General features: G+C 66.6%; 4 protein-coding genes across 4 annotated transcripts in view; 3 read left to right on the forward strand and 1 right to left on the reverse strand.

Annotated features, from left to right (window-relative positions):
- Window positions 1-3,867, forward strand: part of FCHO1 (FCH domain only 1) — an 11,880-nt gene extending 8,013 nt beyond the window's left edge. The window contains exons 16-26 of the mRNA XM_010563290.1: window positions 25-151; window positions 439-552; window positions 818-923; window positions 1,001-1,112; window positions 1,219-1,374; window positions 1,923-2,055; window positions 2,177-2,375; window positions 2,581-2,646; window positions 2,762-2,921; window positions 3,342-3,483; window positions 3,856-3,867. Coding sequence (XP_010561592.1) covers window positions 25-151; window positions 439-552; window positions 818-923; window positions 1,001-1,112; window positions 1,219-1,374; window positions 1,923-2,055; window positions 2,177-2,375; window positions 2,581-2,646; window positions 2,762-2,921; window positions 3,342-3,483; window positions 3,856-3,867 — 1,327 coding nt within the window. The remainder of the gene's footprint in view (window positions 1-24; window positions 152-438; window positions 553-817; window positions 924-1,000; window positions 1,113-1,218; window positions 1,375-1,922; window positions 2,056-2,176; window positions 2,376-2,580; window positions 2,647-2,761; window positions 2,922-3,341; window positions 3,484-3,855) is intronic.
- A 203-nt stretch (window positions 3,868-4,070) lies between these two features.
- B3GNT3 (UDP-GlcNAc:betaGal beta-1,3-N-acetylglucosaminyltransferase 3) lies at window positions 4,071-5,862 on the forward strand. The gene is made up of 2 exons (XM_010563291.1): window positions 4,071-4,112; window positions 4,729-5,862. The coding sequence occupies exons 1-2, from the start codon at window positions 4,071-4,073 to the stop codon at window positions 5,860-5,862; spliced, it is 1,176 nt and encodes a 391-aa protein (XP_010561593.1).
- Window positions 5,863-7,250: 1,388 nt separating this feature from the next.
- On the reverse strand, window positions 7,251-14,692 carry JAK3 (Janus kinase 3). The gene is made up of 23 exons (XM_010563292.1): window positions 14,482-14,692; window positions 14,254-14,377; window positions 14,016-14,127; window positions 13,252-13,397; window positions 12,865-13,147; window positions 12,653-12,775; window positions 12,410-12,567; window positions 12,054-12,165; window positions 11,597-11,783; window positions 11,147-11,268; window positions 10,924-11,055; window positions 10,760-10,844; window positions 10,532-10,665; window positions 10,076-10,214; window positions 9,838-9,989; window positions 9,154-9,304; window positions 8,935-9,074; window positions 8,486-8,675; window positions 8,237-8,361; window positions 7,895-8,067; window positions 7,693-7,810; window positions 7,461-7,571; window positions 7,251-7,367 (listed from the first exon to the last, which is right to left on the reverse strand). The coding sequence occupies exons 1-23, from the start codon at window positions 14,684-14,686 to the stop codon at window positions 7,251-7,253; spliced, it is 3,339 nt and encodes a 1,112-aa protein (XP_010561594.1). The 5' UTR covers window positions 14,687-14,692.
- Window positions 14,693-17,843: 3,151 nt separating this feature from the next.
- Window positions 17,844-22,291, forward strand: part of SLC5A5 (solute carrier family 5 (sodium/iodide cotransporter), member 5) — a 4,710-nt gene continuing 262 nt past the window's right edge. The window contains exons 1-14 of the mRNA XM_010563293.1: window positions 17,844-17,901; window positions 18,045-18,424; window positions 18,523-18,588; window positions 18,915-18,966; window positions 19,097-19,164; window positions 19,250-19,404; window positions 19,512-19,652; window positions 20,100-20,229; window positions 20,402-20,490; window positions 20,622-20,734; window positions 20,947-21,017; window positions 21,292-21,378; window positions 21,484-21,647; window positions 22,079-22,233. Of these exons, the coding sequence (XP_010561595.1) occupies window positions 17,844-17,901; window positions 18,045-18,424; window positions 18,523-18,588; window positions 18,915-18,966; window positions 19,097-19,164; window positions 19,250-19,404; window positions 19,512-19,652; window positions 20,100-20,229; window positions 20,402-20,490; window positions 20,622-20,734; window positions 20,947-21,017; window positions 21,292-21,378; window positions 21,484-21,647; window positions 22,079-22,233 (1,729 nt within the window). The remainder of the gene's footprint in view (window positions 17,902-18,044; window positions 18,425-18,522; window positions 18,589-18,914; window positions 18,967-19,096; window positions 19,165-19,249; window positions 19,405-19,511; window positions 19,653-20,099; window positions 20,230-20,401; window positions 20,491-20,621; window positions 20,735-20,946; window positions 21,018-21,291; window positions 21,379-21,483; window positions 21,648-22,078; window positions 22,234-22,291) is intronic.

Raw genomic sequence — 22,291 nt, forward strand, 5'->3', positions numbered from 1 at the left:
GCCCCCCGGCTTCGCCGTCTTCAGCGGCCCCGGGGCCGAGGGGCTCTGGGAGGACGTGGGGTCAGCGCCCCGGGGACGCAGCCGCTGCCCCAGCGGCCCGGCGACCCGCGAAGCCCCCTCGCCTGACCCTTTTGGGGAGCCCCCGCCATGGGTCAGACCCCGCAGCCCCAGCGGGGACCATCCCTCTCTGCCCTGTCATTCCTCCAACTCGGCCTCCTCCTCCTCCTCCTCCCCGGCCCCCCCCAGCGGGGGGGAGTCCTCCAGCCCCTCTCCATGGACCTGCCAAGGGTCTGGGACGAGGCTGACCGAGGGCAGCGTGCCAGCAGCTCCCCTGCCACAGCCTGAGCCGGGTGAGTGGCAGGGATGACGGAGCTGCCCCCCCTTACCCTTAACTCTGACCCCCTCCATTACCCTTAACTCTGCCCCCCCTCCCCCCAGGCTGGGTGCAGGGTCTCACCCAGCCCCGGCTCAGCTGAGAACAAGGCTGAGACCTGCCGAACTCATGGCGCTGATGAGACCCTGTTGGAGCCCCCCTGGGGAAGCCCTGCCATGGTGGGTCTCTCCTCATCCTGCATTTGTGCCCCCCCCCACCAGATGCTCTCCCTGCCCGGCCCAGTGCGACCCCCCGAGAGGTCCCGCTTGTGGCCCCCCCTCGCCGTTCCCGCACGAAGAGGCCAGCAGCCGGCCCAGCTGCAGGCAGCAACACCGACCTGGTGCGTGGCTGCAGAGGCGGTGGGGGGGGGCGGGGCTGGTCTGCGGGACCCCCTGGTGGGGGCTGGACCAAGGACCCCCCCCCCAACGCCGGCTTGCCTTGCAGTCGCGCTCGCTGAGCCCCTCGCCCTCCTGGAGCTGCGGCCCCTCGCACTCGGCGCCCGCCAGCCTGGGCGAGCGGGGCTTCTTCGCCGTGTCCCAGCCGGCGCTTGGTGGGTCCTGGGGGGGCTGGGGAGGGGGTCGTGGGGTGGGGGTCCCATCCAGGCTCTGAGCCCGTCTGTCTCCCCAGGGCTGTCGCGGGGTCCCAGCCCCGTGGTGCTGGGCTCGCAGGATGCGCTCCCCGTGGCCACCGCCTTCACCGAGTACGTCCACGCGTACTTCAAAGGGCGCGATGCCGACAGGTACGGGGGTCCCGGGGGGGGTGGGGGGTCGGGGGACTCCCCCTCTCCCCCAGTCGCTGCGTCCTGCCTGGGTCATCGGCTGACCCCCCCGGCCTGTCCCCGGCAGCTGCCTGGTGAAGGTGACGGGGGAGCTCACCATGTCCTTCCCCGCCGGCATCGTCCGCGTCTTCAGCGGGAGCATGGCCCCCCCCGTGCTCAGCTTCCGCCTGCTCAACGCCGGTGCTATCGAGCAGTTCCTGCCCAACGCCGAGCTGCTCTACAGGTGCGGTGACACGGTGGTACTGCGGCGGCACCGGCTACACGGGGATGCCTGGGCAGGCTGGCAGCCTTGGGATGCAGTGGTGGGGAGCTGGTGTTGGGGTGCAGGGGGTGCCTGGGGGGATGCAGAGACCTTAGGAGGTGGTGGATGTGGTGATGGGGAGCTGGTATTGGGGTACAGGGGCTGCCAGGGGTGCCCAGGCATCTGGGAAGCGGTGGATGCAGTGACAGCGAGCTGTGTATCGGGGTACATGGGGTACCTGTTTTCCTGGGATGCTTGGACATCCTCAGGAGACGGTAGATGCAGCGATGGGGAGCTGAGTACCAGGGTACAAGGGGTTCCTGAGGTTCCGAGGGGGTCTGGACATCCTTGGGAGCCGGTGGGTGCAGCGATGGGGAGCTGAGTACCAGGGTACAAGGGGTTCCTGAGGTTCCGAGGGGGTCTGGACATCCTTGGGAGCCGGTGGGTGCAGCGACAGGGAGGTGGGCATCGGGGTGCTGGGTTTCCCAGGGTGCCCAGGCACCGCTGCTGCTCTGACCCCGTCCCCGCAGCGACCCATCCCAGAGCGACCCCAGCACCAAGGACTTCTGGCTGAACATGGCAGCACTGACCGGGCACCTGCAGAAACAAGCGGAGCAGAGTCCGGCCGCTTCCTACTACAACGTGGCTCTGCTCAAGTACCAGGTGAGCCCTGGAGAGGAGGTGGGGAGAGCTGGGACCCCTGGGTCCCCTCACCCAGCTCCTGAGGGTAGGAGGGTCTCGGTGCCCCCGTGAACCATCCCCAAAACCACCCCCCCACCACCAGTTTTCGCGGCTGGGCCCCAGCTCGGCACCTCTGCGGCTGTGCGTGCGCTGGGACTGCTCGCCGGGTGCCACGCGGGTCAACGTCGAGTACGGCTACAACGCCGGCGCGCTGGCCCTGCCTGTGCCCCTCGCCAACGTCCACGTCTTGCTGCCCGTGGATGAGCCTGTCGCCAACCTGCGGCTGCAGCCCGCGGCCAGCTGGGAAAGGGGGGGGGTGGTGGGGGTGGTGGGGAAACACAAGACCAGGGGTCCCAAACCACCCCGGGGTGGGAGAGGGGGACCCTGAGTTGGGAAACGGAACGGGGGTGCTGATGGGGTGAGGAAGGCGGGGAGGTGGGAAGAGGGGGCAGATGGGGTAGAGCGGGGTGGGCTTTAGGGGTCTGGGGACATGCCCGTGTCCCGGCAGGAACCTGGAGGAGAAGAGGCTGCTCTGGAGGCTGCTGGACATCCCCGGTGCCCCGGGGCAGGGAGGTGAGGCTGTGCCCGCGCTGCTCGGAGGGTACGGGGCAGGGGAGCAGGGTCCGGGCTTGGCCCCCACAGAACAACTCCCCCCCCAAAAAAAAACCCCCTGTGCTGTTCCCCCCAGGCTGCGGCCGGCTCTCGGCTAGCTGGGAGCCCCTCTGCGGGCCCAGCAAGCCCAGCCCCGTGGCTGCCCAGTTCAGCAGCGAGGGCAGCACGCTGTCAGGCGTCGAGGTGGAGCTGGCGAGCGCCGGGTACCGCATGTCGCTGGTCAAGAAGAGGTTTGCTACAGGTACAGCTGGAGGGGGACCTGGGGGGGTGCAGGGTCCCCTCCCCACAGCCCTGCGGGGGTGCAGGGTCTTCTCCCCATCCCCTGTGGCCCCAGGGTGCACAGGGTCCCTTCCTTGGGGTGCATGGGGTCCTTTCCTTTCTCTCCAGGGTGCATGGGTTCCTTTCCCTGGGGTGCATGGGGTCCCTTCCCCAGGGTGCACAGGGTCCCTTCCCTGCTCCCCATGGCCCTGGGGTGTATGGGGTCGCCTCCCTACCACCCCAAGCTCCATACCCCCCTCACTGGGCGATGCCCCACTGCGATGCCCAGCCCGGGGAGTGTGCGGGTAACCCAGTTCAGGGCTGGCATCGAGCCCTGGCCACTCGGTGATGACCTTCCTCATGCCAGGCATGTGCCCTCCATCCTCACAGCCCCTCCTCACCGCCTTTCCTCCACAGGGATCTACCTGGCAGGGTCCTGAGCCGCCTCCCACCGGACCCTCCGAGCCCCCCGGGCTTCCCCCTTGGTTGTGTGAACTTGAAACACTGGATGGAGGCCGGTTGCGGAGAGGGTGCCGCTGGGTGGGAGCCCCCCTCCTCCTCCTTCTCCTTTCCCTCCGGCTCCCCGCTCCATGGCTGTCACCGCATCGTCTTCTGCTGCCCGGCGGTCGGTCCCCTCCGTCCTCCCCTGTGCTGCGAAGGGAGCAGGAGCTGCTCTTTTATTAAACACTTTATTTTCTAATAACCCCCCCGCCGGCTCCCGCCTGCCTCCTGCCGTGACGTCCATCCCCGGGGCCTCCGGGCCTCTCCTTGGAAACTGGGCTCAGCCGATGTGCCGTGGCTCCCCGGGGGCTCTGGTGCTGCGGGGCTGGGGGAAACCAAGGCAGGGAGCCGGCAGCGCTTTGCCGAGCCTTTTCCTTGTGCCCGTGGGTGCTGCTGCCCCACCTGTGGCAGGTAGAGGGGTAAAGGAGTGGGCGGACGGACAGACGGGTGGCATCACAGAACCTGGCAGGGGGACGATCCCTGCGGGAGATACCTGTGCCGCTGGGGCTGCTGCGCTCCTGGCTCCAGGAGAGGCGCGGTGCAAGGATGGCCCTGAGCTGGCTCTGCAACAAGGTACCAGGGGGGGTCCAGGGGGACTCACAGCTCTTTGGGGTGCAGCAGGGTCCATGCCGGCACTCCTGGGCACTGGGACGGTGCCACCGCCTTGGGTAAGGGCTGGACGGATCTGTCCCTGTCCCACTGGGCTCTGCGCGGTGCCGATGGGCGAGTGGCAGCCAGGGTCTTGCCAGGGTCCCCGTGTGCTGCCCGGGGGAACCCCTGTCCCGGTGCTTTGTCTCTGAGGATGAGGGCTGCTCACAGCAAATCCGTGTGGGCTCCTTGCACCCGGGACCACCCTGCCACCTCCTCCCTACACCTTGAGCCAGCGGGAACTCCTTGGGTATCCCTTGTACACCCTTGCTGGCCATCCCCAGGTTTCAGGGCTGTACCCTGTGTTTGCTCTCCCAAAGGAGAATGGCCCAGAACTGGTGGTTTATTGCACTCTTTGGGTCTGCTGCACGTTTCCCACCGCAGCTGGAGGAGTCAGATGCTGCCCTGCACCCAAGGGTGCTCTGCCCAGCCTGGGACCTCCCTGCGGTTGCCTGTGGCACGGTGCGACCATCTGGTGCGGCAAGATCGCCCCGCTCCCCTCTGCATGCCGGGAGCTCCGTGGTCCAGCTCCACAGGGAAGGATGCCGTGCCCCAGCCTGGGGCATCTCTCTGGGTGTGGGTGCCCGGGGGCTGCAGGGATGACCGGTGCCGAATCCTGCTCCCCGTCTCTTGCAGAGAACATCCCCGCGGTGCTACAGGCTGGAGCTGTGGGGTCTGGTCGCCGTGGGGCTCCTGGGGCTTGGCTACCTGCTCTACCATGCTGACCAGCTGTGGCCCGGTATGGTCCCTGAGCGCAGGACCCTCCCCAGCCCCCGGGCAGCCCCCAGGCTCCCCCCGACCCGGGTTCTGCCCACCCCTGCCCCGTGCGTGGCCAATGCCTCGGTCCACAACATCTCCGGCTTTGCCAAGCTGCCCGGCCACGTGCAGGACTTCATGCGGTACCGGCACTGCCGGTCCTTCCCGGCGCTGCTCAGCATCCCCGGCAAATGCGGGGGGCTCAAGGGGTCCCCCAACATCTTTCTCCTCTTGGCCATTAAGTCATCACCGGTGAACTACGAGCGGCGGGAGGTGATCCGCAAGACCTGGGGGCAGGAGAAGACCTTTGAAGGAGCCTTCATCCGCCGAGTCTTCCTTGTGGGGGTGGCCCCCAGCGCCCAGGATGCCAAGAAACTCAACTGGCTCCTGCGGCTGGAGCAGCGGGAGCACGGGGACGTGCTGCAGTGGGACTTCAGGGACACCTTCTTCAACCTGACGCTGAAGCAGGTACTTTTCCACGCCTGGCTGGAGGAGCACTGCCCTGGCGTCCGCTTCATCTTCAACGGGGACGACGACGTCTTCGTCAACACGGACAACGTCGTCCGCTTCGCGAGGGGCGTCCAGGAGCAGCACCTCATGGTGGGGCAGCTCTTCGTCAACAACAGCCCCGTCCGGCTCCAGCGCAGCAAGTACTTCGTGCCCACGCAGCTCCTGGCCTCTGACCACTACCCACCCTACTGTGGCGGTGGCGGGATGCTCATGTCCGGCTTCACCGCCCGTGTGATTTCTCGGGAGTCGCGGGATGTTGAGCTCTTCCCCATCGACGACGTCTACCTGGGCATGTGCTTGGAGAAGGCAGGGCTGCTGCCCGCTTCCCACGCCGGCATCCGGACCGTGGGTGTGGGGGTGCTGGCCAAGACCAACCCCTTCGATCCCTGCAACTACCAGGAGCTGCTGCTGGTGCACCGCTTCACGCCCTACGAGATGGCGGTGATGTGGCAGGCCATCCACGAGCCCCAGCTGCTCTGCGGCAAGAGGGTGAGCATCTTCTAGGGCGGCCGAGGAGGACCGAGAGCCAGGATAAAATGCCGGTGCAACCTGAGGGTGGCTCGGGCTGTGGCTTTCCCCAGATCCCTCGTAGCTGCTGTTCTGGGGGGGACCCCGGAGTCAACCCCCCCTCTCCAGCGTTGTCCCACCAGGAGGGCAGAGAACTGTCTGTGATGCTGAGCCCTGGCTCCCACCCTGCAGACTGCTACGTGCCACCACGCACCCATCCTGCCCTTGGCCCCTTTCTGCCTGGTTTTACCCCAGATCTGCTCTCCCATGGCCAGGGGACCCCTGAGGCACTGGAGGGAGAATAAATGAACCCATGTTGTTAATGAGGGCATGGGGTCTAGAGCCTTCCTGGAGGATGGGGGTGCAGGGACGACGAGGCTGGCATGAGGGGGATCGTGGGCTTAGGGTGGGAGCAAGAGGAACCCCTGACCCCGCTGGGATGGGTGTTTACCCCCAGCGAGGTCCCTGCCTCAGGGGGTCCCTCTGCAGAGCCCCCAAAATCTCTGCGCTGTCCCCAGCCCTGTGAGCAGGCTGGGGGGGACAAGCTGCAAGGTGGGTGATGACCCTCAGTGGAGATGGCCCTGGCCCCAGTGGGATGCTCGGTCCTGGAGGCAGACGATGCCGTGCCATGCCGTGCCATGCCACAGGCACGTGCCAGGCTCAGGGCCGTGGGAGGAGGATTTAAGCAGTGGACAAGGAGCGAAGCCCAGCAGGATGGTGCTGTGGCCACAGCTGCCACCTGCCCAAGCCTTGGAGTGCTGTGCTGTGGGTGCCATGCGGTGCTGGGTGCTGGCAGCCGTTGTGGCAAAACCAGTTTAGGGGCCGTATGGGCACGTGAGGTCACCCACATCCTCATGGCCTCACGGGAGCCACCCCCTGCCCTGGGGAAAGCCTGCGGTGAGTGCTGGGCCTGGGACCCCCTTGCCGGGATGTCCCGTGGGCACCCTCACCCCTCCCCACTCTCTCCCAGCCAACATCCCCCAGCAGCTCCACAGTGACCAGACCCCTGTGTGTCCCCTCTCCCCTCCGTGTCCCCTCTCCCCGTGCATCCCCTCTCGTCTCACCCCAGCTGGCAAATTTACCAAACTTTACCAGAAAACGGCCGAATCCCACCATGGCGTGGGCAGCGACAGGCAGAAGGGGGGTAAATAGAAGCAGCATCGCACAGGAGGGGGGGGTCTGCCTGCCAAGGGGGGAAGCAGAGCAGCGTTGCACGGTGCGGGGGTTGATGGGGACCGCAACCCCCCCACCCCCATGCCGCACCCCTCCACTGGCACTGCAGCCATTAAGGCACGTTGAAGCATCACTGCGGCCGTGTGTCCGTCTGTCACTGCCTGGTGCTGGGGAGGAAGGTGGGTGGCCGGGGTCCCAGTGGCCCAGGGTGGCTACCCACGGGCTTTGCTCCTGCTGTCCCGCAGCGCCTCGATCTTGGGGGCCAGCTCCCCAAAGGTGGGTCTGGCAGTGGGGGTGAAGGACCAGCAGTTCAGCATCAGCGTGTAGATCTGGGAACAAGGGACAGGGATGTCAGGGGAGTGGGGTGACCCCCGGGACCCCCCCCTCCCTCGGACCCCCACCAGCCTGGGCAGGGCTCTCACCTCCACAGGGCAGCCGGCCGGCACCGGGAGACGCCGGTTGTCCTTGAGGAGCTCCAGCAAGTGCCAGATGATCTGTGCCGCCTTGTCGGCGCCCATCATGCGGAGGAATTCCTGCAGGCGCAGGGATGGCTGTCAGCGCGGAGCCACCAGAGACGGTGTCTCGTCCTGAAGGTAATGGGTCCAGGGTGGGGGCAGTGGGACCCCAGCCCCTGCGGGGAGAGGGGGGTCTCACCTCTGAGGGGCTCTTGCTCTTGCTGCTGTAGGTGAAGAGCTCGTAGAGGAGGACCCCAAAGCTCCAGATGTCGGATGCCCGGGAGAAGACGTTGTCCGCCAGGGACTCGGGCGCGTACCTGCCGGCAGGAGGATGCTGACCGCTGGATCCAGCCCGGCCGGCAGCCCCGTGTGCCCCCCCCCACCCTTGGTGCCACCCTCACCAGAAGACGGGACTCTGGCCGGGCTCCTGCACCACGTAATATTCCTTGTCCTGCGGCAGCAGTTTGGCCAGCCCGAAGTCCCCAATCTTGACATGGGTCTCGCTCTCCACCAGGATGTTCCTGCTGGCCAGGTCCCGGTGCACGCAGCGCTGTGCTCCCAGGTACTCCATGCCCTATGTGGGATGCAGCTGCTCGCTGGTGCCGGGACCCAGCAGCATCCCCAGGGGCTCATCCCAGCTGGACCACGACCCCCTGGGTGAGCTGTGGTATTGCTCCATCCCCATCTGTCCCCGTCCCCAGAAGAGCAAGACCCTCTTTGCTGCCGACCCCCCGCGGTCCCACCTTGCAGATCTGCCAGGCGTAGAGGAGCAGGGTCCTGTGGTCCAGGCGGGGCTGGTTCTTCTGCAGGTAGTCCCGCAGGCAGCCATTGGGCAGGTATTCCATCACCAGCCGCAGCCCACGCCGTCCTGCACACACATCTATCACCCTCCGGCCGGGATGCAGGCAGAGTCGGGGCCGGGTGTGCAGGCAGCATCACTGCGGAGAGCCCTGCCCGCTCCCTGCCCGCTCCCTGCCCCACGCCGTGCTCACCCCGGCTGTAGCAGATGCCACGGTACTGGACGATGAAGTCGTGCTGCAGCGAGTGCAGGATCTGGATTTCCCTCTCGAAATCCCGCAGCTCCTTGGCCGAATCCTGCTGCAGCTTCTTCACTGCCACCAGCTCGCCCGTGCTGTCGCCCAGCGGGTCGTAGCGGCACAGCTCCACGCTCCCAAAGTTGCCCTGGCCAGGGAGAGCCGGGTGGGGATGCAGGATGCTGGGGTGTCTCGGGGGGGGAGGGGGATGTCTCAGAGACCCCCACTATGTCCCCAGCCCCTGGTCCCCCTCCCAGATCCCACAGATGAGGCCACGGGCACAAACCAAGCGGTTCTTAGCTTTGGAGGGCAAAGCATCCCCCCACGAGCAGGGGATGTTTCATGCCCCAAAATGCAGGTAAGGGGGAGGACTCTTGGGGGACAGGGCCCCCTCTGCCCCCCCTCACCTTGCCCAGAAGGGAGATGTACTTGAGGTGCCGCTCCTCAAAGTGCGTGGGGTCCTGGCACATGGTGAGGGGCTCATACCCCCAGAAACTGTCCCGGAGCGTCACGTCCGTGGGCGACAGGTCCGAAAGCAGCTCATAATCTGGGGGAGGTAGGTGGTGAGGGCACTGGGGGGGATGGACCCTGTCCCCCCCCCACACACACACCATCCCAGGGCTCACCAGAGGTGATGAGGCTGTTGAGGTCCCGGATGAGGGCGCGGAAGCAGGGCCGGCGGCGGGGCTGGTAGTCCATACACTGCGCAACGAGCATGGCCAGCTCCGTCCACTTTGGTGCGGGGAGCTGGAGGTTGCTCTGGTAGAAATCCAGCTTCTAGGAGGGGGTAGGAGAGGGTGCTGGGGATGGCTGTGAGGTGCCTGGCCCCATGCCTCGCCCTCCAAGCAGCTCCCGAACAGCCTCCACGCTCCTCACCAGGCTGTGCAAACCCCTTGCCCTGAGCATCACCCAAAGGCTGCAGGATGTTAGGTTACTGCCCATCCCTGTGGCGCTGGACCCCACGGCCGTCTCTACCGTGCATCGGGACTGGGGGGGTCCAGAGCCCTGCGAGACCCCGGCTCCAGGTGCCCTGGGTGCCCATCTCCCCCCAGTGATGCCCCTTTTCCAGCGTGACCTGGGTCACCAGAACCTCTGGCCAGCAGAGAAAGCCTGGGGTGGGACAGGCAGCACACGGTCTTCTCTGGGCAGTGGGTGTGTGAGCAGAGCCCAGGTGTAGCAGGATGGGGCAGGAGGGATGGGGCAGAAGGGATGGGATGCAGCAGGATGGGGCAGGAGGGTCGGGATGCAATGGGATGGGGCAGGGGGGATGCAGCAGGAGGTTGGGATGCAGTGGGATGGGGCAGCCTCACCTTCTGGGGCTCCAGCAGGCTGACGGGCATGTTGCCACCACTGAAGATCTCCCAGAGGGTTGCCCCAAAGCTCCACTTGTCAGCTGGCAGCGCCAGGCTCTTGGGGTCACTGAGGCACTCAGGGGCCACCCAGGGAATGCGCTCCACCAGCACTGGGGACAGGGGGACAGCCTCGCTCAGCACCTGCCGGGGGGGCCCTGCCACCCCCTTCCCACCCCAGGTCAGACCAGGCACTTACTCTCCTTGGCCAGGACGGTGATGCTGACTCCAGGGTCGTTGAGCTTGATGAAGGGGGGGCTGCCGCTGGCCATGTCCCCCTCCCTGGTCAGCAGCACCTTCTTAGCAGAGACGTTGCCGTGGGTGATTTTCTTGTCCTCCTGGGAAGGGGAGAAGGACCAGGACTGTCAGCACAGCCCCAGCCCATGGGGCAGCCCCACGCATGGGGCTGAGCTGATGCCAGCCAGGGTGAACCAACAGGGATGCGTGGGAGTCATGGGACACGGCTGCATGGGGGCCATGGGGCATGGATGCACAGGTGCCGAAGGATACGGATGCACTGGAGCTGCAGGACACGGATGCATGGGAGCCGTGGGATAGGGACACGGGAGAGCTGTGGGATGCCGACACGCAGGAGCTGCAGGACATGTGGACCGTGGGACACGGATGCTTGGTGCCGTGCCAGCAGCCGGCTCACCAGGTAGTTGAGGGCATATGCCAGCTGCTTGGCCACCTGCAGCTTCCAGCTTGTCGTCACCTTGCCCTCGCCTTGGTTCTTCTTCAGGTAGAGGTCCAGGGGCCCGTACCTGACGTACTCCTGCACCATGATACCTGCGGGGGAGACAGTGCAGGCAGGTCCAGCGTACGCCCTCCCGGCATCGTGGCAGTGGCATCGCGGTGCCTGGCGAGGGGGACGGGCACTCACTGTCCTTCCCAAGGCTGACGCCGTGCAGCAGGACCAGGTGCTTGTGGGAAAGCTGGCTCATGATGCTGGCTGCCTCCAGGAAGGACTGGGAGCGGGGAGAGGCTGGCTCAGGGGGGGCCATCGGGACCCCCTGGTGCCATGTTGGGGGGCTGCTGCCGCCTCACCTCAGAGCAGTTGCGGTGGCTGCCGTCCATGACCTTGAGCACAACCTCGGTCTGGTAGTACCCGTCCTCCTCCTGGTCCCGCTTGATGCCCTTGTAGATCTGGGTGAAGGAGCCCTGGCCCAGGCTCTCGCCCTGCCGCGAGAAGGGGGATGCTGGCAGGGAGGGGGGTCCCTGCCCACGCACCCCATCCCACCGGCACCCCAGCTCCCCCCCCCGCTCATACCCGGGTGAGGCTCTGGGGATCGATCTTGTGGAACATCATCTGGTTGAGGCTGCGGCGGGGGGCAGCGGGGGAGCTGGGGGGCTGAGGGCAGCCGTTCCGCACGATCAGCAGGTTGGACTTCTCTGGGGGGGGATGGGACCTGCCGTGAGGGGCAGCCGGGGCAGCCTGTGCCCATGCTGTGACCTCACAGAGCCTGCTCCGTGATGCCACATAGGCTGCTCTGCGATGTCACGCAGCCCACTCTACGATGACACAGCCTGCTGTGACACCATATAACCTGTTCTGTGACATTGCACAGCTCATCTTGTGATGCCACACAACCCACTCTGTGACTACAAACAGCCCTCCCTGTGCTCTCGTATAACCCGCTCTGTGACATCACCCAGCCCGCTCCATGACATCACACCGCGCAGCCCTGCCCGGTCCCCCGCCGCGGCGTGGCAGTGTCACCTTTGGGCAGAGGTGGGCAGCAGGCAGCCAGGCGCATGCGGGCACCCTCTGCCTGCAGCCCACAGCGCCCGTAGGTGCCCAGCAGCTCCCGCAGGCTGCAGAACCGCCGGGCCACCCCCGAGAGCCAGAAGTTCCCGTCCTCGTCCCTGCGGATCAGGCAGCGCTTGTAGTCCTGGCCGGAGGGGGTCTGCAGGGCGAGAGCCAGGCTCAGTGGCGTGGGGTCTCCCCGGGAGCCCCCTCCAAGTCCCTCCTGCCCTGCGGGTGCCCGCAGCAGCCCCAGGGTTGTGCCCGTCCCAAAGGGCCATCGATGGTGGCAACGTCCCTGTGAGCACCAGGTCTCAGCCCTGCGTTTCCCTCCCTGCTCCCGGTGACACCCGTAGCGCCCGGCACAGAATCCTGCACCATGCTGCGTGGTGCCGGCACCCTGGTCCCCAGCCGGTGCCAGTGCCGGTCTCACCTCGGCGCAGACGGTCAGCAGGTAGCTGTCGAAGTCCTGCGGGCTGCGGCGCAGCAGGTACAGCCCTGGGCAGCTCCCCGCCATCTTCAGCTTTTTCACCGCAAACTCGGAGCTGAGAACCGCAGGGCTGGGTGAGGCGCAGTGTGGACCCCCTCGGGGAGACCCCGGGGACCCCCGTTGCTCACCATCCACCACGGTCTCCCCAAACCCGGTGGGCACCAGGGTGGCCTGAGCATCACCTGCCCAGCAGGCAGGATGGGGACCGGTGTTTGATGCCCTTGTGGCTCCTACCCAGGTGATTTCTTCCTCCATCACCCGTGGGTTGGGGATGGTGATGGGGGGGTCCCAGCACGCACCTGATGGGCCCATGGCACTGGTTCTCCATGTCCTCCAGGAGCCGGGGGGGGGCCACCTCCTTGCAGAAGTAGTGGTGGGCGTCCGCCGTCAGCCGGTAGTAGCCGTCGATGAGAGCCACGAAGGAGCGGGCTTCCTGCAGCGTGGGGAACTCCACCTCCTGGAGCCAAGCAGGGGGGTCAGCCCCATGCCGACCCCGGCCTCCCACCCCACTGGGGCTCCTCTGACGGCCCCCCCCCGCTCACCAGCACCCGGTTGTCCGTCTTGGTGAGGGTGACGATGCGGTTTTCCACGGGGCCACCCTCCCGGCTCGCCTGCTTGATGCTGATGTCGGCGATGTCGGGGAAGTCGCAAAAGTGCTGGCGGCTCTGCGGGGGACACGACCGGGGATGGTCTCTATGCCCTCCATCCATCCCACCATAGGACCCCCCCCTCTGGCGCAGCCGCCCGCCCGCACCTCGGAGCCACCGCAGCTCCAGGAGATGCCGCTCTCGCCGGCCACGTAGATGACGATGTCCACGGCAGAGCCGGGCGAGCGCACGTGGAAACTCTCCTCTGCCCAGCGCCGCTGCAGCCGCTCCAGGTCCAGCAGGTACTTGAGCTTCAGGTAGCGTCCATCTGTCTGGCAGCTGCCAATTTTCCGCAGGGATTTGCTGAAGCGGCGGCGGATGCGCTTGCGGGTGAGGAAGCTGTGCTGCTGGATCTGGCACCGCAGCGGCTCGGGGATGCAGGATTTGTAGCTGCCAGGGATGGGGAGGTGAGGCAGCGGTGCGTGCTGGGCTGTCCCCAGAGACACTGGGCTGTCCTCATGGGTGCTGGGCTGTCCCCACGGCCCCCAGCTTACCTGACGTGGCTGAAGACCTCGTCGGGGCTCTGCCGCTTCTCCTTGGCGATGCGCAGCATGTCCAGCACCGCCAGGCTCAAGCACTCCTCCTGCGTGGGCAGGCTCAATGCCATCGCCACACGTCCCCCGATGAAATCGCTGCGGGACTGGGGAAGGTGCAGGGGCTGGGTGTGTGGGGGGGTCCGCACACTGGGTGCGTCTCCTGCCCAGGGGTGCTGCAGCCAGGAGACTCAATGCACCCCAAGACCACCAGTCCATGCATGAGCCTGTGGCAGGTATCATCCCCCCCGGCTAACAGGAGCTTCTAGGATGGCCCCTACTGACCCCCCCATCATGCTGGGCTGGCTGTGGGGTGGCTCCGGCCCCAGCCCTGTGCCCCAGTGCCCATGTGAGTCACATCCTGCCCCTGGCTCTGGTTTCCAGGCTGCTGCCTGGGGGACAGTGGAGCCGGCTCCATCCCTGGGGCATGCAGCAACCTGGGGACACAGTGACCCCCCATCTCAGCACCTTGGGGTGCCCCATGCCCGGCATGGGATGCTCGAGAGCGGCTCTAGCCAAGCTGGGCAGCAGGACCCACATCCCACAGATGTCATGGCCAGAGGCCAGTGGGTGCTGGAGGGGGAGGAGGAGGGTGGCATGGCCCAGGGCAGCAAAGGGCATCGCTGCACTGAGGTTAACACATATCACACACCCAAGAAGCCACACGGGACCCCACTTGTGGCCCCAGGTGTTGGGGGCAGAGATGCCAGCCTGGCAGGGCTCACCTGGGCAAAAAGGTAATCGATGACGGGGTAGTCCAGGATGGGGCTGGCCCGGTTGTTCAGCAGCTGGAAGCGGTGGGACTGTCCCAGCCCGCACCAGTTGGGGAAGAAGAACCTGATGGGGAAAGCGGAGGGGGGCTCAGCGCCGCATTCCCCCATTGTGCGCAACCCCTATCAGCCATCAGAGACTCCCCGGGGAGCCAGGCTGGACCTGGGACAGCCGCGTCCCTGCGGGCTGTACCTGATCCTGTACACCACGACCTGGCTGCAGGAGTCATCGACGGTGAAGAGGTGGTTGGGGGGGAACCAGCAGCTGAGATCCTCGGTGGCCAGGGCGAAGAGCGGGTGACAGACGGGCAGCACGCCTGGGGACAGAGCGGTGCTGTGACCCCCCCGCACCGAGGAGAGGCACGGCCAGTACCCCGACCTCACGGCCGGTGCCCCGAACCCGCCGGCGGTCGATGCTCACCGCAGGCTTTGGCGGCATGGATGCACAGCTCCTCGGCCGTGTACTCGCCGAAGGTGAAGGTGAGGATGCCGGCGGTGGTGCCGGGGGGGCTGCGCGGGGTGGGTGCCCGGTGGTACAGGTAGACCTGGAGGGTACCGGTCTCGGTAGAGGAGAGGCTGCAGGAGCGTTCCCCGATCAGCGGGGTGTCCTCACCCAGTGGGGCCATGGAGGGTGCTGCAAGAATGCGGGGGGGGGGATCAGCACCGGGGTGCTGGTGGCACTGTCCCCCCCAGTGTGACCCCCATGTGGGGCAGGACCTTGCCCCGTGCGTGCCCTTCCCCACACGTTTCCCTTGGCATCGTCCCAGGGGTAAAACCCCGCAGCCAAGCCTGCAGCATCTCCAGGGCTGGGCTCAGCCCTTCCTGGGAAGGATGAAGGGGAAACTGAGGCACACAGCTGTTTCTCTGGGCTTGTGGATAAATCCACGCTCCCCAGCCTGTCCCACGGCCGCTCCTCCTCGCCAGCCGGCCCAGGGCTGAGCGCCCGTGCCCCGCATCTCTCCCAGGCGTGGGCAGGGAATGCTCGGCTCCATCCCCGTGCCCAGCTGGGCTCGGCTGGGCCCTGCGAAGCCCCCCGGTGCCGGTGTGGTACCTGCTGCCGTGCCGGCGGCCTCGTTGGCACCCCTCTGCTCCGGCCCCAGGGAGCGGGTCCCAGGCAGCGGGTCACGGTTCCTGGGCTGCGTAGGTGGCTGCTCGGCGGCTGTGAGCGACAGGCAGCATCAAAAAATCCCCTCGGTGACTTCCTTCCTGCCCACAGCCTCCTCGGAGGGTGGCTTCCGGACGAGGGAGGGGGTACGGGGCGGGGGGGCAGGAAGGAACCACCCCAGAGTGCAGGGACCAGCTGGGGGGGGGGTAATGGGGCAGGGAGCCCTAGGCACCCCACTTGGTGCTGGGCACCCCAATGGACCCGGGCACCTTGCTGGTTCTGCCACCTCCCGGTGCTGTGGGTACCGCCGTGTTTTGGGTTTGTGTGGTGGTGGGGGGGTTGGTAGCAGGGGAGGGGGCTGCTCCTCGAAGAAGCTGCTCGAAGCTTCCCCGGCTCCAAGCCGGACCTGCCGCTGGCCAAGTCCGAGCCCGTCAGTGATGGCGGTAGCGCCTCTGGGAGAACAGATTTCAGAAGTGAAACTTGCAGCGGGGAGTGGGATGTGAGAGAAACCCCTGTGCACATACTGAGGTCAGCGAAGAAGGAGGGGGAGGAGGTGTGGCAGAGGAGGGGATGCCCCCCAAGTTGGCCGTGACTCCATGGGAAAGCCCGTGCTGGAGCAATCTGTGCCTGAAGGACTGCAGCCCATGGAAAGGACCCACACCAGAGAAGTTCGTGGAGGACTGTCTCCCATGGGAAGGACCCATGCCGTAAAAGTTTGTGGAGGATTGTATCCCGTGGGAGGGACCTCACGCCGGAGCAGGGGAAGAGTAAGGAGTCCTCCCCCTGAGGAGGAAGGAGCAGCAGAGACAAGGTGTGATGAACTGACCCCAAGCCCCATTCCCTGTCCCCCTGTGCCGAGGAGGTAGAGAATTTGGGAGCGGAGTTGAGCCGGGAAGGAGGGAGAGGTGGGGGGAAGGTGTTTTGAGATTTGGTTTTACTTCTCATTATCCTTGGTTTGATTTGATTGGCAGTAAATTAAATTGATTTTGTTTTTTCCCCAAGTCGAATATGTCTTTTGCCCGTGACCGTAACTGGTGAGTGATCCACCCTGTCCTTGTCTCGACCCACAAGTGTTTCTTCATATTTTCTCCTCCCCATCCCACCGGGGGGGAAGGAGTGAGCCAGCAGCTTCATGGTGCTTTGTTGCTGGCTGAGCTGAAACCACAACACGTGGGATGGGCGACGCTCTGCCAGGACATCCCAGTCCTCATCCTGTCCCACCCCACTGCATGGGGCGAGGGGCTTGGGTGCTGCTCGCACACCCCTACCCCACTCCCGCACCCCATCGCCGGGACCCTCCCTGCCCCAGTCACAGCCCCGCCAGGATGGGCTCAGCCCCTTCGCCCCCATCCTGCCCCGGCCAGCCCAACCCTGGGGTGCCACCGGTGCTGCCGTGGGGCTGGGCCCACGCCTGACCCTGGTGCCGTGCAGCTTCGTACGCACCCGCTGGCGGATGTGGCCGGGCTCAGCAGTCGTCGCTTATTGTTTTTTTCCCCTTTCTGCTGCTCTAACCAGCTCAGCAAGGAGGCAAAGCCAGGGATGAGGCAGGTGAAGGGGGTCCTGCCCAGCCCTTTCCCCTGGTGGGGACGAGGCCACCAGGGCTGGAACCAGACCCCGAGGACCAGAGACCCTCCTCTGCCTCGCGGCAATGCCTCGGAGGGGACGGTGCCCCCACGGCAGCTCTCGTCCCCATCCCGGGGCTCTTCCCCGGTCCCAACCCCAGGCTCGTCCCTGGGGTTCTGGGCAGGGGGAGGAAATCCCCGTGGGACAAACCTGCCCAGAGGTTGGGCGAGACAAAGCAATGTTTGTCCCAGCAAACAAGGAAGCTGGGCCAGCCCCACGCCCGGGAGCTGCGGCCATCCTGCCATCCCTGCCTTCACCAGGGTTCAGCGGCCGGCTCCCGCGCTCGCCACGCTGCCCGCCGGGGTACGGGGTGCCGCGCCGCCGCTCGAGGTGACCGGAGGTTAGCCGGTGTCGGGGGCGTGCGGGAGGGAAGGGGTTATGGATGTGGCCCCCGACGGCTCTGTCCTCCCCGCCGAGGGTCCCACCCCGACGCCCTGAACCTGCCTCCCGCCGGCGCCCGCCCCACAGGCTGCAGGAGCTCAAGGCACGGCCAGCCCCTCGCAGCGGCACCGCTCGCCCTGCCACCGCCTCGACGCCCGCCAAGGACGTCGCGGCAGCCTCCTCCAACCCGCCGGCTTCCCCACATCACCGGGGACCCCCGGACAGCCCCCTCGCTCTCCTTCTCCTTGCCTCGGCACCCGGTCCTTGCCGGTCCGCGGGCAGCTGCCTGCGAACAAGCTGCTTTTTTTCTGGGTAAAGGTTTAGCTTTGGTTTGTTTTGTCCCCTCGGCTGGAGATAAATTTGGCTCCGGCAGCGGCTCTGACCCTCCCTGTTTGTGCTGGCTGCGGGGTGGGGGATCGCTCCCTTCCAGCCGTGTCCTTCGGGTGCCGGCGCTTCCCTGGAGCCACGGAGCCGGTGCCCAGTGGGCTACGGAGCAGCTGGACCGGGTACTGCTGCTCTCCTCTCCCTGTATGCTCCTAACCAGGAGGTATTCGGGGCAATTTCCTTGCTGAGCTCGGGCTTCCCTCTTGCTGCTTGGGCTCTGCCCTTTGCAGCCGAATGCTTGGCACAGATTTTCCTGGGGACGGCGGGGGGACGGGATGGGATGGGACGGGATGGAGCGGCAGCCACTCTCTCTGCTCCGCGCTCGATCCTTTCTGCTGCGCGTCCAATGTCAGTCAATAATTGCACGGAGTTTTCTCCCCCTCCAGTTTTGCCACCCTCAGATGCACCGGTGCCACCGTGCTCTGGCCTAGCCGTGCGTGCCGTGTCCCCATCCACCCGCAGGTGCCCAGCCAGGGGTTCCCCCCCCGCAGCCGCCACGCTGGCCCCAGCAGGGAGCCTGGAGGTGTGGGTGCCGGAGCGGCTCACCTTCAGCCTCTGGGACTACGGGGTCTTCGGGCTGATGCTGCTGATCTCCACCGGCATCGGGCTCTTCCACGGCCTTGTCAAAGGCGGCCAGAAGACCTCGGAGGATTTTTTCACGGGGGGACGACGGATGTCGGCGCTGCCCGTGGGGCTCTCGCTCTCGGCCAGCTTCATGTCAGCCATCCAGGTGCTGGGAGTGCCGGCGGAGGCGTACCGGTACGGAGCCAAATTCCTCTGGATGTGCCTGGGGCAGCTGCTCAACACGCTGCTCACCGCCCAGTTCTTCCTCCCCGTCTTCTACCGCCTGGGGCTCACCAGCACCTATGAGGTGGGCTCGGGGTGGGGGACGCATCCTGCCCCGGAGCAGCCCCCGGGTTGCCCCGATGCCGGGACGGCCCTGACGCGCTCCCTTGTCCTTGTCCCCAGTACCTGGAGCGGCGGTTCAGCCGGAGCGTCCGGCTGTGCGGGACCCTGCAGTACGTGGTGGCCACGGTGCGTGTCCGCAGTGCAGGGGTGGGATGGGGACGGTGGGGACGCGGCACCCGGCAGGGGTTTGGATCCGGCCGTGCCGGCGCTGCCCTGAGCCCCTGGGAAGCGTCCTCATTCCCGTGCTCGTGTTTTCTGTGGCTCAAAGTAAATAGTGCCCGGCGGGAGCCCTGTTTTGAATGAAAACCCCAGTGTTTTCCCAGCGCCTGCACGCCGTCCTTGGGCGGCACCGTCACGCTTCGTCCCCGTCCCCGCGGACGCAGCCGTCACCTGCCCGGCGCCTGCGGTGCCGGTGGGACGCGGCGCTGACCGGACCCCCCCTCTTCCTGCAGATGCTGTACACGGGGATCGTCATCTATGCCCCAGCCCTGATTCTAAACCAAGGTGCGGTGGGGAGGTGGGCGCTGCTCCCCGTCGCGTCCCCATCCCTGCACTGGGGACATTTCAGCCCTGTCCCACCCCAGGCGTCCTTTGCACCCTGGGGGTCTGCTCAGCACCTTCCTTTCTCCTTCAGTGACCGGTCTGGACATCTGGGCGTCCCTGCTCTCCACCGGAGTCATCTGCACCTTCTACACCACCATAGTGAGGGAGGGAGCAGGGGGTTCCTGGGGGTCCCCTGGGGTCCCCGGGGATCCCTGGTGCTCACCCACGGCTCCGTCTGGCGCAGGGCGGGATGAAGGCTGTCATCTGGACGGACGTCTTCCAGGTCTTCGTGATGCTCTCTGGCTTCATCGCCATCATCATCCGGGGGGTGCTGCTGGTGGGGGGTCCCACCAGGGTGCTGGGCATCGCCACCAACGGCTCCAGGGTGAACTTTGGCGAGTGAGTCCCCCCACCCTGCTGCATGCTGACCCCGCTGCCCCTGCCCCGGGGGTGCTGGGGGGCCGGTGCCAGCCAAGGCTCACCTCCCCCGTCCCCGGTATGCCCAGCTTCAACCCAGACCCACGGAGCCGGTACACAGTCTGGACCTTCGTGCTGGGTGGCACGCTGGTCTGGCTCTCCATGTACGGCGTCAACCAGGCTCAGGTCCAGCGCTACGTGGCCTGCAGGACCGAGAGGGAGGCCAGGATGTGAGTCCACGGGGATCGTCTGGCTCCTGCTCTGCGTGGGACGGTGCACGGGGACAAGGGGCTGCTCTGGGTGGGCGGGATGGCTGCACGCCAGCCTGTCCCCCTTGGGAAGCCCAGTGCCTGCATCCCTGTATGGCCCCTGCACCCTTGCATGGACCCTGCATGGACCCGGCACCCCTGCACGGACCTTGCACAGACCCTGCACGCACCCTGCACGCACCCGGCACCCCTGCATGGACCCTGCACCCCTGCACGGACCCTGCACCCCTGCACGGACCCTGCATGAACCCTGCACCCTTGCACAGACCCTGCACCCCTGCATTGCCCCTGCATGCTCGCATGGATGCTGCAACCCTGCGCGGACCTTGCACCCCTGCACAGACGCTGCACCCTGCAGGGCCCCTGCCTCCCTGCTCAGCCGGGTGTGCTCCTGTCCGGTGTTTGCAGGGCGCTGCTGGTGAATCAAGTGGGGCTCTTCTGCATCGTCTCCAGCGCGGTGGCCTGTGGCCTTGTGATGTTTGCACTGTACAAGGATTGCGATCCCCTGCTTGCCGGCTACGTCTCGGCCCCTGACCAGGTACCGGCCCCCACCGGCTCTGCCCTCTTGAGCACCGAATTGAGGGTAGCGAGGTGGAAGTGCGAGAGGGTTGGAGGGGCTGGACCCCTGGGTCCCCGTCTCAGCCCCACTGTGGGGGCTGGGGTCCCCCGGGGTCCTGCCACCCCCCCGATGCAGCCTTCCTCCCCCGCAGTACATGCCCTACCTGGTCCTTGACATCTTCAAGACGTCCCCGGGGGTGCCGGGGCTTTTCCTGGCCTGTGCCTACAGCGGGACCCTCAGGTGAGGACAGGGCACCCCTTGCCCCATGGGGACCCCAAACTTCCCTGCAAAAGGGGGCTTCGCCGCCCCCCCCCCATGCCCCGCAGGCTGCCGGCATCGGGGCTGAGCGCTGCCGCATGCCTGCACCCCAGCACGGCCTCCACCAGCATCAATGCCATGGCGGCTGTCACCGTCGAGGACCTCGTCAAGCCCAGGCTGCCCACGCTGTCACCGCGGAGGCTGACCCTCATCTCCAAGGGGCTGTGTGAGTGGGCACAGGAGCCGTGCCGTGCCATGCCATGCCATGCCATGCTCCCCCCATCCTGCGCTGCACGGCACTGTTTTGTGCCATGCCATGGTGGACAGCACGGTGCCATGCTGTGCCGTGCCACGCTACCTCATCCTGTGCCGTGCCACGCCGCATTGCGCCGTGCCGTGCCGTGCCACGCTGCTGAGCCTTTGCCGTCTCCCCCGCAGCGCTCATCTACGGCACCTCGTGCATCACGGTGGCGGCTCTGGCCTCGCTGCTGGGCGGCGGCGTGCTGCAGGTGAGCCCCGCCACGCAGGGCTGGATCCGGCGTGGGGCCCAAGGTCACCCCGCTGCCCCCCCCCGCCATTGCCCACCGGCTCTGCCTGGCTGAGCGGGACCCGGCCACGCGCCGCTGGCTGCCGGAGAGCCCTCGAGCCGGCTGGGCTGCAGCGGCCGGGGGTTCTGGGGCAGAGCCAAGCACCGTCCTCCTCCTCCTCCTCCTCCGAGCCCCCACCGAGCCCCCGCAGCCCCCAAGCCGGGGCGGTGGGCAGAGCTCTCCGTCCCCCTTCCAGGGCTCCTTCACCGTCATGGGGGTGATCAGCGGCCCGCTGCTGGGGGCCTTCGTCCTGGGCATGTTCCTGCCGATGTGCAGCACGGCCGTGAGTCCCACGGGGTGGGGGGGGTGGAGATTTGGGTGGGGGGGCCTGGGGGTCCCGCCGCAGCCCGCTCCCCTGAGCCGTGCGGACCCCTCTCCTCTGCCGCAGGGCGTGCTGGGGGGCCTGGCCACTGGCTTCGCCCTCTCCTTCTGGGTGGCCGTGGGGGGCACCCTCTACCCCCCCAGCGCGGCCACCATGGGGGTGCTGCCCGCCTCCGGAGCCCTCTGCCCGCTCTACAACCGCACTGCTGGTGCCAACCGCACCGTCTTCCTGGGACCCCTGCCCCCCCGTGAGGAGCCCCCGGCCCCGGCACGGTGAGGTGGGGAGGATGGCAGCCGGGGGGGTCCTGGGGGCATGGGTTGTCACACTGCTTGCTTTGGTCACTGTGATGTCACACCAGTTTCCCTGTTCCTGATGATGTCACACCGCTTTCCTTGCTCCTTGTGATGTCACACCACTTTCTTTATTGCTTGTGATGTCACGTTGCTTTCCCTGTTCACTGTGACGTCACACCACTGTCCTCATTCCTTGTGATGTCACACCACTTTCTTTATTGCTTGTGATGTCACGTTGCTTTCCCTGTTCACTGTGACGTCACACCACTGTCCTCATTCCTTGTGATGTCATAGCACTTGCCTTGTTCCTTGTGACATCACACCGCTTTCCCTGTGCCTTGTGATGTCACGCCACTTTCCTTGTTCACTGTGATGTCACACCGCTGTCTCGGCGGGTCCCTGACCCCCTCCCCTCGCAGGCCGGCCATCGTGGGTGATTTCTACGCCATCTCCTACCTGTACTACGGGGCGCTGGGGACCCTCACCACAGTGGTGGGGGGGGTCCTGCTCAGCTTCCTGCCAGGTGAGGCTGGGGGCCGGGTGGGGATGTGACCCAGCACCGGGGTTCCTCCCCCTCAGCC

This window comes from Haliaeetus leucocephalus, unplaced genomic scaffold (genome assembly GCF_000737465.1).
Source record: "Haliaeetus leucocephalus isolate CR32 unplaced genomic scaffold, Haliaeetus_leucocephalus-4.0 Scaffold164, whole genome shotgun sequence".
Classification (NCBI taxonomy): Eukaryota; Metazoa; Chordata; class Aves; order Accipitriformes; family Accipitridae; genus Haliaeetus; species Haliaeetus leucocephalus.